The 11,843-nt window shown below is 44.5% G+C and overlaps 1 protein-coding gene across 3 annotated transcripts in view; it reads left to right on the top strand.

Moving 5' to 3' along the window:
* Positions 1-11,511, top strand: part of LOC308477464 (broad substrate specificity ATP-binding cassette transporter ABCG2-like) — a 28,983-nt gene extending 17,472 nt beyond the window's left edge. For 2 of the 3 annotated variants that reach the window (XM_081006063.1, XM_081006062.1), the window contains 12 exons: positions 148-303; positions 961-1,118; positions 1,613-1,764; positions 1,975-2,067; positions 4,008-4,198; positions 5,085-5,236; positions 6,268-6,357; positions 7,288-7,412; positions 8,240-8,394; positions 9,052-9,141; positions 9,804-9,856; positions 10,558-11,511. In XM_081006063.1, the coding sequence (XP_080862189.1) occupies positions 148-303; positions 961-1,118; positions 1,613-1,764; positions 1,975-2,067; positions 4,008-4,198; positions 5,085-5,236; positions 6,268-6,357; positions 7,288-7,412; positions 8,240-8,394; positions 9,052-9,141; positions 9,804-9,856; positions 10,558-10,705 (1,563 nt within the window). In that variant the 3' untranslated portion in view covers positions 10,706-11,511. The remainder of the gene's footprint in view (positions 1-147; positions 304-960; positions 1,119-1,612; positions 1,765-1,974; positions 2,068-4,007; positions 4,199-5,084; positions 5,237-6,267; positions 6,358-7,287; positions 7,413-8,239; positions 8,395-9,051; positions 9,142-9,803; positions 9,857-10,557) is intronic. The other variant, XM_081006064.1, reaches the window with a different exon arrangement.
* The last annotated feature ends 332 nt before the right edge of the window (positions 11,512-11,843 follow it).

The raw sequence follows: 11,843 nt of genomic DNA on the forward strand, positions 1-11,843 counted from the left end.
GTAATCCTGCCTGATGCCCAGCAAGTGCTTGCCCCAAGAAAAGTTGCTGTTGCTCAGCATGGTGTCAGTGCTCTTATCCAATGTGTCCTCCTTCCCCTGTGGAAATCCTTTCACTTCCTAAGGCGTCTAAATTTCCCTGGCCTGCAGGAGGACATTCTGACAGGAACCCTCAGCATCCGGGAGAACCTCCAGTTCTCCGCCAACCTGCGGCTGCCACAGAACAGGAACAGCAACACAGAGAAGAAGGTCAAGGTTGATGCTGTGATACAGGAACTGGGCCTACAGGACTGTGCAGACACCAAGGTAAGCCACAGAGCAACTTGTGGCCCTCCAGATCTGGTTGGAGTTCAGTTACCATCAGCCACAGCCATCATGGTCCTTGTTCAGGGATTACGGGACATCTGGAGTTGTACATCTTAGAGAAGGCCTAGTTCTTACAAACATTCAGGAAAGCCTGTTTGGGAGCTCCAGGCTGCAGGTGGGAGTTTGCATGATAAAACACTCTCCTGTATATGGAAGACTGGCGCGTTGGAGAGAAGGGTCCCAGCCTATTCTTCTCCCTAACTTGCTAGATTTCTTTGTGCCAGAATCTCCCTCTTTGGAGGCTATTCAGCCCCATGAGCCCCTGCTCCACACTTACCTTGTGAAGAGGAGACGCTACATATTCCCTGACACAGGTTGACTTCCTCCTCTGCTCTTGCATGAGGGCTGTGCTTGTATGAGGACCCTTTACATAGGAAGGTAATAGAAGAAGCCCATCCCCTTGTCTTGTCCCTGATTTCCATAGAGAACCAAGCTTCTCAGCATCTGCTTTAGAATGGTGAATGTTAATGAAACAGGAAATGGTAGAATGGCTGGGTTACGGTTTGTCTTTGGTGGAAGGTCAGTTCAATGGATTTTTTTTTTAGCCTTTGTATCCTTTTCTCTTCCCATGCTCCCTGCTTCTCTCTGTGGCGTCAGATTGGGACTGAATTCCTGCGTGGCGTTTCAGGGGGTGAGAAGAAACGGTGCAGCATTGGCATGGAATTGATCACTTCACCTTCCCTGATCTTTCTGGATGAGCCAACCACAGGGCTGGATGCCAACACAGCTAACGCCATCATGCAGCTCTTGCACCAGTGAGTTTCTGTGCATTCTGTCTCTGCTAGAAATAAAAATGCCTTAACCCAAATAGGTCTTCAGAGATCTCTCACACACTCACTCAACCCCCCCAAAAAATGCTAATGAGGCAACGGAGTGATATGCATGCATGGGAAACTAGTGTTCATACAGCCAGAGCTTAACATGCAGTTTCTACTGCAGTAGTCCCCACTGCTAAAGAGACAAGCCACCGTCCAGTTTAAGAAGCAGCTTGCCTCTATGGCAGAGAAATCTGCTGCAGGTGAAGCAGCATCTGCATACGGTTTTTTCTTTTATGAATGCACATTATTTATTGGCGTTTAACACACCACCAGAAAGAATACCTATCTGCATAGCAGCAGTCGCACATCGTCCTTCGAACACACTGCCAGGGCTAGAACTCAGCAGTTGCTGAGCGCTTTCTGGTGGCAGCCATGTGCTGTAAGGACCTCTTTCACTCCAACAACTAAGCATTATATTATCTGCTTTGCAGACTTTCCAGGAAAGGGAGAACGGTCATCTTCTCAATTCATCAGCCACGCTACTCCATCTTCAGGCTCTTTGACCATCTGACCTTGATGAGCAAGGGAGAAATAATATTTGCAGGAGCAGCAGATGAAGCCACAACTTATTTCAATAGCATTGGTAAGGAAGAAAAGTGTCTCTCCCAGAAAAGAAACAAAAAGCACCTATGACTTCTGGAGGAGCTTTAGAAAGACAGGGTGGAACTTCTAAAGCCAGCTCGTAAAAATATTCTGATTTCTTCTCTGTGTCCAGTAAATCATCATGAGCTGTGGCAGGAGATGCCCTGAACTGTCTTTGTGTGTCTCCCTCTCACATGAATTTCAATTTCAGGCTATCAGTGTGAGCAGTTTAACAATCCCTTGGACTTCTTTCTGGATGTAATCAGTGGGGAGGTGATACAGTCCCAGCCTCAACAAGACTTGGGTGAGTGTTTTTCCCCCTCCAGTAATTGATTTAGTTTGAGAAACTATAATGGTTGTAGTTGTGGTTATGGAAGCCTGACTTTCAGACAGCAGGGCCTGCCTTCCCAAGGACAGAGACCATCCATTAGATATGGCAACATTTAAATTCTCACAAGTGCCTCTGCTGCTCTACCTTTGCTTGGAGGTAAGCCCGAGAACAACGGTAGGAGAGGGACTGAAAGAGTAAGCTGTGAATCTGATTCAAATCAAATCTCCCCTCATTTTGAAAGGTTCTTGTTGGCTGCAGACTAGCCACATGCTCTTGGCCTCAGGCCTCCATCTGCAATATGGGTGTATTAATACTGACCTGCCATATCGGAGTGGTGTAACAATTAATGAGATAAATGAAACTATTTGAGCACCCTTCTTGAGAATTATAATTCTCCCACCATTAACAGAATGGTGGGATTAGGAGACTCTACATATTATCAGGGACAAGAACAAAAAACACCCATCACTGAGCCCAAGAACCAGCCACCCAACAAATGATTAACAGTGCCAGATTATCATCAGCTACCATCCCCTCTGTGTACTCTGTCCTGTGCCTTTTATGCTCAGCCTTTAATAAATGGAGACTGAAGCAATGCAGCCCACAGTGAAACTAATGTGTCTGCATCAGGCTTGAAATAGGAGATGGCATACAGTCATTCGGGAAATTTAATTTTCCACTAACACCATAATAGCACTGAGATCAGCCTTTGCTGGTCTCCCGCAAGCCGGAACTATACAGGCGCATGAAAACGAGCCATAATGAGAGCTTTGTACACTGAAATGATGGGTAATTTTCAAGATCGTTGGATACGCCTTCCCAGTGTATAATGAAGATTAGACTAGCCCTATACAATGCTATTTTTAGGGCACACTGGTCAAATTGCCCTGAGTCTGGCTGCAGTCATGTCTTGTCAAAAACAAAAAGTTTCGGGCAGAAGCAATTGTAATTTGCCACTGCCACTGCTGAGGTTCTGAAGAGCAGTGGATTTTCTGCCACACCTGCAGTCTAGCTAGCCACAGTGGCACCCGTGAAAAGTGGTGGGTCAGGAGCAAATTTGGCCCAATCCCTACGTCCATTTCAGGCTGTTGCAGCAGTTGGGCCTGACTCAGACCCTTTGCCAGCCAGCGCTGACTTAAGAGTAGCTTGGGATCCAGACCCGCTTTGCCCTTGGAACAATTGGAAGCCTTGGAAGGTTCCTCCAGGAGGCGTCCTGCTGGTGAACCTGCCACCTTCATGCTTAGCGGGTGGATGAGGGGGGTCTGCACTGGCAGAGTGTTGCAAGTGTCGCTCTGTTGGTAGCTGGCATGGGTGGCTGATGTGAACAAACAGATTGCGACCTGATGCCAAGATAGCTAACAGAAATCACATTTGTTTTTAGCTGGGATTGATCAGGGAAAGTGCCACCATTAGACAAAGTGAGTCGGCCACCTCAAACAGCAGGTAACTGAGGCTGGGTGGGGAGGAAGCAGTCTGCCAGAAATGTCCCTTACTAAGCAAGCAGGCCGGAGGGGGTGGTCAGCCATGCCCTCCAGCAGGCATTACACATGCACTTATGTTGCTCAGCGCATGGGATGCATGCTGGCACCATGGCTGACTAGGTGCCAAGTGGACCGGTGTACAAGTGGTGGCAAGGTATCAAAGGGCCGAAGGTATGATGTGGTCTGGTCTGCACCTACCCCCAGGGCCTTGTACACACGGGTGCAAAGTGGGATGCTGCCCCATCACTGTTGTTGCAGGAAGATTCCACTGCCAGTCCAGTCCTTTTTTTGCATGTGGAATGTGGAGCTGCCATCTTGTCCTTCGCCTCCAGCAACATATAATGCCTTGGGCTGGTAGGAACTGGGTCATACCGCTTGTATCTTAAGATGAATAAACTGCCTATTTTTTAAAAATCTACCTTTTGTTTGAAGCAGGCAACAAGAAGGATGGCCTTTTCTCCAGCAATTGTTCCCTTGACAAGAATGCGCTTTCCAGTTATTACCACCAGTCCTCCTACTATGAGCAGCTGCAAGAGGATCTGAAAAACCTACAGTCGTTCCAGAACCAAGGCTGCGATGCTACCACATCAAAAGCCACTTATGCCACCTCATTCGCCCAGCAGGTGAAGGGGGAAAGGGCTGGCAACAGGGGCAGGAACAGAGAAAGGGTGACGGATCCGCTAATAAGCACAACATTTGCCTTGATCCATTCAAATAAACCTGTAATAAGACTGGGCTACAATCTGCATAGATCAGTTTTGTTTTCTCTACCTATTTAACCAAATGTGGGGACATTAAAAATCTTTTTTCTTCTTCTTAAGATGGCCATTCCTCAGTTGAGATTCCTGCATTGCAGGGGGCTGGACTGCAGGACCCTTCCCACTCCATGATTCTGTACAGTAATCTCCATAGAACTACCAAGGAAGGGCTATCCTGCTTTTCCTAAATCATTGACCAAAACACCCCCAACTCTCGTTAGCTGGAGCTCTGTGTCCAATATTGTATTTAGAACTCACATCAGCATCAACAGCTACTATAGTTTTGCCTTCTGCTGCTTGCAGCAAACTCTGACTGTACATATGCCATATGGGCAGCGGCAGTGCTTCTGATTTGGTTCTACTGCTAAGAGTGATGTCTGCCGCTTTGAATGAGGAATGTGATACATCATTAAGCTCATTGTAGATGGCGACACGCCTGCCCTAAACAACGAGGCTGTGTGTGCAGTGCAATCGCGGGATTGTACCCGACAAAGTCCTCCTCGGAGCAGACCCATAACAATTAATGAACTGAACTGTCCATTTCAGTGGATCTAGTCTGTTTATGACATAAAAGGTTTCGGTTTGGTTTGGTTTGGTTTGGTTTTTCCAGATAATTGTCCCAAACATGGGACGCCACTTTGCTGGGAAGGTGGACATTTTCACAGATAGCAACATCTTTAGGGGGGGAATTGTCAAGAAGTAGGGAGAGAGACCCCTCATGTCAAGCTATTAATGCCACACTGTTCTCTAGTTGTATGTTGTGAGCTGCCGTAATGTGAAGCATCTGCTGAGGAATCCTCAGACCTCCATTGGCCAGATCCTTTTGGGCATGGTCTTCTCCTTGTTGGTGGGGCTCATTTACTACCAAATCCCGGACACTCTGCCAGAAGCCCTACAGAACAGGTAAGGTGCTCATTCCTACTCAGGTGGCCCTAGAGCACAGCATTTCACCATCTTTCTTTCTCCCATGTTCCAGCATGTCCAGTGGGAAGCTTAACATGTTTTTGAGCATCCTGATGGGCCTCCTCAGCAACTGTAGCTTGGGTGAATCCAGAAGCTATTTATAGTTCCAGACTGACTCCTGGCAGTTTCCTCTGGATGCAATCCTGTGAGAATAGAGTATCTCATCAGGATCAGAGATGGGGGCAAAATCAGGGTCAGTTCGCATTTTGATGTACAACTGCATAATTTGCACTTCGTGGAACAATTTGCAAACCAAAACACAGCTATCCTTTGACATTCACATCTGCAGTGATGTGTACATAAATGTGTGTATATTGGGGGACAGTTGTACGTAAAAATGCAAATATTAGTGAAAATAACATGCAAGATGTATTATAATAAAGAAAATGCATGCAAAAATCTTGGAAGAATGTGAATTAAAATACTGACAAATTCTTATGAGCATTTGAGTGAGGGGTGGGGAGGAATCACAAAAAATGATGTGGAAATGTGCAGGATTGCAGACTGGAAAAATGAGATACAGAGAGAACCCAAAGTAAGACAGATTTGTCCACCCCCTAATTGATATAAAATCCATACAATATGTGAGTGCAGTAAATGAAGGGAGGGAATTGAAATGAAATGGCATAATTTTTCTTAATGAAGAAGAATTATGCTGTTACTGCTAATTTGCACAGTTGCAGTTTTAACTTGACATGTGGAAAGGGACCCTTCTAACCACTGGACGTTTTACTCAACTGCCTCTCTGACATTTCCAGTATCAGTAGGCATTTCTCATGCATTTTCAAGCTGTTACTTTCATACTGGCTAGAAACCTGCCCTTTTAAAATGAAAGCCAAGTGTGTAAGTGGGTGGGTGTCTGGCAGTGGAATTCTGCACTAAATACCGCAGTCTGCACTCCTGCATAATTGCAGCATGCACAGAGTTATATGTAATTCCTCTTTCGTACATCTGTTCTTTTTTTGCTGCAGGCTAGGAGCTTTCTTTTTCATGGTTCTCACTCAGATCTTTGGGAACTTGTCAGCTGTGGAGCTCTTCATCTACGACAGAAAGCTCTTCATGTGAGCAGCAGTCCTGCTTCCGAGAAAATCCATTCTGTAATAGACATGCCCAGTGCCATGGCCTTTCCAGAAAACTGTGCCTGCAAAGTCTCAAATTTAATTAGATGTGTAGTGGTGTAATTATAGCATCAAGGAGCTAGCCAATGCAGGTTTTCCTCTCCAAATTTTGCTTGCAGGATTAGAAGTGGGAGCAAGGTTGAAATCATCAGCTGTAAAAACAACAACTCCCCCTCTTTTTTCCTTCCATGCCCCAGCCTTGCACCTCAAGATAGGATTGTAGAACTGGAAAGGCCATCGGTCCAACCACTGGCCCCGAGAGTATTTTGATCCTGAATATGTATGTCTCCAAGAGAGATGATTCCACTCTCTTGCTTCAGGGGGAACTTTGGTTCCATTGTGACACTGTTCTTTATAGGTGGGAATGGAAATCCACCCAGTGGTGGACTTGGGGCTCTCAAATTTCAGCACCTCTCCCATTCCATTCTTCAGCAATGTTTTGGCACCCCCTGCAACATGGCACACTACCCTAAAACGGTCTCTGATCCACCTTCCTGAAAACCTTGTTCACCTGTTGAATCCCGTGTTGGTGGCACAGCTTTTTAAATACATTAAATACATTAATGTAGAGTTGTTATATCTTTGTGTCCCTCTGCTGATCGAAGGCTCTGATGAGTTCCAGGAAAGTGGATGGTGTTGAAAAATATTATCCATTTTTTTACCTCTTGCAGCCCTCCCTCCCTGCATTTTTCCTCCCATGCTGTCCTAGAGGGTTCTCTGCAGATTTTTCATGCAGCTGCATGAAAGAGGGAAGGGGGAATCGGCTATAATAGCCTCTCCCTGCTTTCAACGTCAACTGGACCAAAGAGCTTTCTATCGGTATGGAGACACAACCGGATACAACCCTGAGTTTCCTCCTTTTCCTTTTTCTAGCCATGAGAGTGCCAGAGGTTACTATAGGACATCTGCATACTTTCTAGCCAAAGTGTTTGCTGATCTTGTTCCCAATCGAATCCTGCCTGTCCTGCTGTTCTCTTCCATTTCCTATTTCATGATGGGTGAGTAAAGTGTTATGTTATTTGATCTGAACCATCAACTGGTGGTGGCAGTGGTGACATAAGGGGTGGGGAGTGTGACATTTCTTCCAGTCCAAATCTTTTTTGGGGGGAAATAAGACACAAATTAAGGATTTTTAAACACACACACAATTCAAAAGGTCAGCAAACACATCAAGGACAGTGTGAGCCGAGAGTAGGCCATGTTTCCTTGTTAGACCAATTTCCAACAGGTCATCTAGGAGTGGACTGTGATCTGCTGGTTTTGCTGGGATTCTTGCAGAGAATGATGGATTGCATGAATCCAGCCGGCTACTGTTCTCTTTCTTCCTTTGTGAGCCTTTTGTTCTTTGCCAAACATGAACAAAGCTTGGAAATCTCTCTTCAGCAGGAGTCTTTGGACACAAATATGCCTCTGATCTGTTCCCCACCCCCTCACAACCTTGAATAGTACATCGTCAGCTATGCTTTTTTGTTCTCTTAGGAGTGTCAGCCCTGCAGTCAGTAACACATAAATATTTGCCCAAAGTAAGACACAAATCCATTTCCTCAAGCAGGAAACTTACAAAGAGAAACAACCAACCAAAGGCCACTTAGGAGAACCCGAATGGATGCAGGGATAGAAGCACTAAATGAACTAGGACAGTGATGGGGAACTTGTGGCCCACCCAATGCTCTTGGACTCCTGACTCCCATCAACCCTAGCCAAAGTGACCAGGAATGATGGGAGCTGGAGTCCCAGCAGTTTCTGGAGGACCAAAGGTTCCCCATCCCTAAGCTAAGGGTTTGAAGGGTGCCATGCAACTTTTTCTCTTTCTGCCCACCTCCAGGTCTCAAATATGATGCAGAATCTTTCTTCCTGCACGTTTTGTCTCTTAGCCTGACTAACCTTGCAGCAGTGAGCATGGCTTTCCTAGTGAGCGCCAGTGTCAATGCATTTGCCATTGCCAACCTCTTGATTGCCCTTCCATACGTCTTCATGATGGTAAGCTGTTCTGTTTTTCAGTTCTTCAAAACATTAATATGGATTGTGCACCCTTTTTTAATAACGTGCATGGCTACTTACAAAACAGTTTCTGCCGGAGTTTAAGCTCTGCGTATGGAATTTCTAGGGTATAGTTAGATGTTACAGCAAAAGACAAAACTAAGATACTGAAATCAGATACAAACAGTAGCCCCAAAAGAACCAAGTATTTGTCCCTCATTGCTTTGCTCGCTTCTGTGACTTCGAGCCAAACTATAGAATGGCTAGATCCAAATGTCACATCAAACTATGGTTAAGCGAGATGTGAATGAGCCCAGTCCCCTGAAGAGCTCTTTTGCTCCCCACTCCATCCCAAGCCTTAGCTTACACTAATTGCAGCATACCATACAGTCTGGAACTGTGGTTAATGTTGGTCATGGTTAGTCAAGCCAATTTCAGAAACCGTGGTTTGAAGTTCGGCTTGTTGAAAATTAATCCATTTGGTACTCCTAATGTCACCACAATTGGTGGTTAACCAAAAGCAAAAGCTAATGCTTCCAAACTTGGAGGATGACTCAAAGTGCCTGTCACTGTTTAATGAACCCCTTGGGACTTGTTAAGTTCTTACTGTGGCCTTTAATTATTTACTTGTTTGTTTGGACATCCTATATCCTGCAGGTCTTTGGTGGGTTTCTTGTAAACCTCAATTCCATGTTGAGCTGGCTGTCCTGGATCAAATGGATTAGTATCTACAGATATGGCATGAATGTGAGTCACAGGGACTGACTTTTTCCCAACTGCAGCTCCCTCCTCAAGATGTTTTTAAGGTTATTTCCCCAACTGCCCTACAGGTCTGGAAAGAAGTCTGCTGGGAAGGGGTTGGATTAAATCAGTGTTTATCAAACTTTGGTTTTCAGCTGTTGCTGAACTGCAGCATCATCATCCCTACCTAGCAGGACCACTGGTCAGGGATGATGGAGTCCAACAACAGCTGGAGACCCAAGTTTGAGAAACACTGGGTTAAATGCTCAGACACTTCCAACAAACACTGGTTTGTACACCTAGCTCCAGTTATATTTTCTTTCCCTTTTACAAAAAATAACAAGGACAAAAATGCACTTGGGGAGAAAAGTGTCACAAATGGGTGATTCTGGAACTGGTTCTGATGCTCATGCAAGTTTATTGTAACATCCACTCTAGCCTGAGCTGTGGCATCAGCATCAAAATGTCTAACCCACCCCAATTTAATCCAGATTTACTTTTTGCAGAAAATCTACCCAAGTTTTTTTTAAAAAAAACATGATGCAAACAAATTGATACCTGAACTGGTTTGCAATATGAAAGCACCCAGAAACTGGGTGATCTGACAGTCAGAAATGTCTCCCCCACCCCAATAATTTGCGTTTGTATAATGCATGTTTCAATTTCAGGCTCTGACCATCAATGAACTTAAAGGAAGAGTCTTCTACTTGAACTCTACCAGGTAAAAACCATCCTGTTGGGGAGAGCAATCTAATGGGGGATGGGAAGCAGAGAAAAGCTGGCAAATCCAGAGCTCTGCTGGTCTCACACCAGCCAGGACCAAAAGCTGGGGCTGGGAGCAGCTGGATGGGAAAGTAAGTGTTCCACCTCCAGGGCTTGCATTTCCCCTCCCTTGTCAGTGGTGTGTTGGAGAAACATGAGGCCATGGGATACTGTGGAGCCCAAGGGGCTTTCCATCCACCCTGGCATTCCCCCTCCCCCCCCCCCGTTCTGCTATTGGAAGGGTAGAGAAGGAGGGCTGGCTCCAAGAGAACTCCAATGGCCCTGGCCACCTCCATTGCACTCATGAAGAACCACAAGCATAGTGAATCAAAAATAATACCAACCCCTCTTCCTGTGGTTGAGTGGGAAGGTGAATTCTGCCTCTGAAGTTGCACCTTTTAGCTATCACAGCTGATAGGTCTCATTACAAGCTGTTTTCCATGAATTTAATTTTTAGAAAAAGACAAATCAGTGGGGTTTTTTTGAAAAATGAGATGCAGGTTTGCAAAGTAAGAGGAGAAAAGCTTCTGGAATATTCCAGAAGCTTTTCTCAACAATGTTTGCCTGCTTGTTTGCTATGGGGGGTACTGTGCAATGCTCAGAAGGTCTGGGTTCACTGGGCTTTTTACCAGCTGCCTACTTCCCATATTCTTCCTTCAGGGTCCCTGGAGAGCATTACATGAAGGACCAAGAGATTGACTACAGCACCTGGGGTTTCTGGGAGAATGAGCTGGCCCTCTTCTGCTTGACATGCATCTTCCTCTTTTTTGCTTACATGCAGCTCTTGAGAGTAAACCGTTGGAAATAGACTACCGCATTAATGAGCCATTAGGAGAACAGGTACCCTGCTGGAGTCTCTCCTCTATCTTATGAAATTAGGACTTGTTTTTTTTAAAATTGGTGATAGCCTGCCAAATTAAGATGTTTTTACGCTCCTCTTGAAGAGTAAGAGAGCAGGAATGTACCTCCTCTTTGTACATTTTTTTAAAATAAAAATTTTAAAGTGCCACGCTGCTGTCAATGTGACCTGTTGACTGAAAAACCATTCAGTGGTACTAAAAAATGTATGCCTTGGTTTGCATTTGGTTCCTCACCTTAGCAGCAATGATTATGAAAATAACTTATTTTGTTCGGTTATGAAGTTAAAAAAAAGTTTTCCTTTTTCTTTTTTTACAAAATCATTAAATTTATTTTCTATATAAAGAATTGCATCTCTGTACACACCAGAATTCCAGTCAATAGGCAGGAAAAATACAGTACATCACAATACATACAGGACTCAAATTAATCAGGGATACCAAATATCATACAAAAATATATAAATTAGGAAATTAAATTGGCATCAAAGGAAGCTGCCCTTATCTGACTTAATCCAGATAGTGGTTTATAGTAGAAAGGCACAAAAGATTAATCAAGGCCTCCAGAGTGCTTTCCCTAACCCATAAGAAGCAGCATCAAAACATGATTGCACAGTATTTTAAACGTTCCAATTTGGACAGGTAAGTATTACTTACACAGGCTTCCACCCAAAACTGAACATGCCCACAAAATAGTATGATCTGCAGTTGCCGTGAATAAATCTGCCTAGTGGTAGGACCCAAGTCTTTAAAAGAACCTACATGAAACTTTCAAGTTTTTAAAAAGCCTGAATTCAGTCAGCTAATAAAAAACAAAGTAGCAAATATCCTTTGGAAAAAATTAGGAAATGGCTACTTCAAGCTAACCATCGTTCTGAGGTGGGAAAGTCACCAAAAGATCCTTTTAGAGTGAACTTGAGATTGTGCCCCCTGCATTGGTAATCTTACCATGTTCTGAAAATGACTAGAAAAATAGAAAGAAGTAAAGATGATTTTATGTTGTTAGTGACATCCTTGCATAGGGAACGTAAACAGCCCTTGTACATAGTCAGTTTGGCTACAATAATTATTGTATTAATTTTCACAACC

This window comes from Podarcis pityusensis, assembly GCF_964106645.2.
Source record: "Podarcis pityusensis genome assembly, chromosome: 5".
NCBI classification, from domain to species: domain Eukaryota; kingdom Metazoa; phylum Chordata; class Lepidosauria; order Squamata; family Lacertidae; genus Podarcis; species Podarcis pityusensis.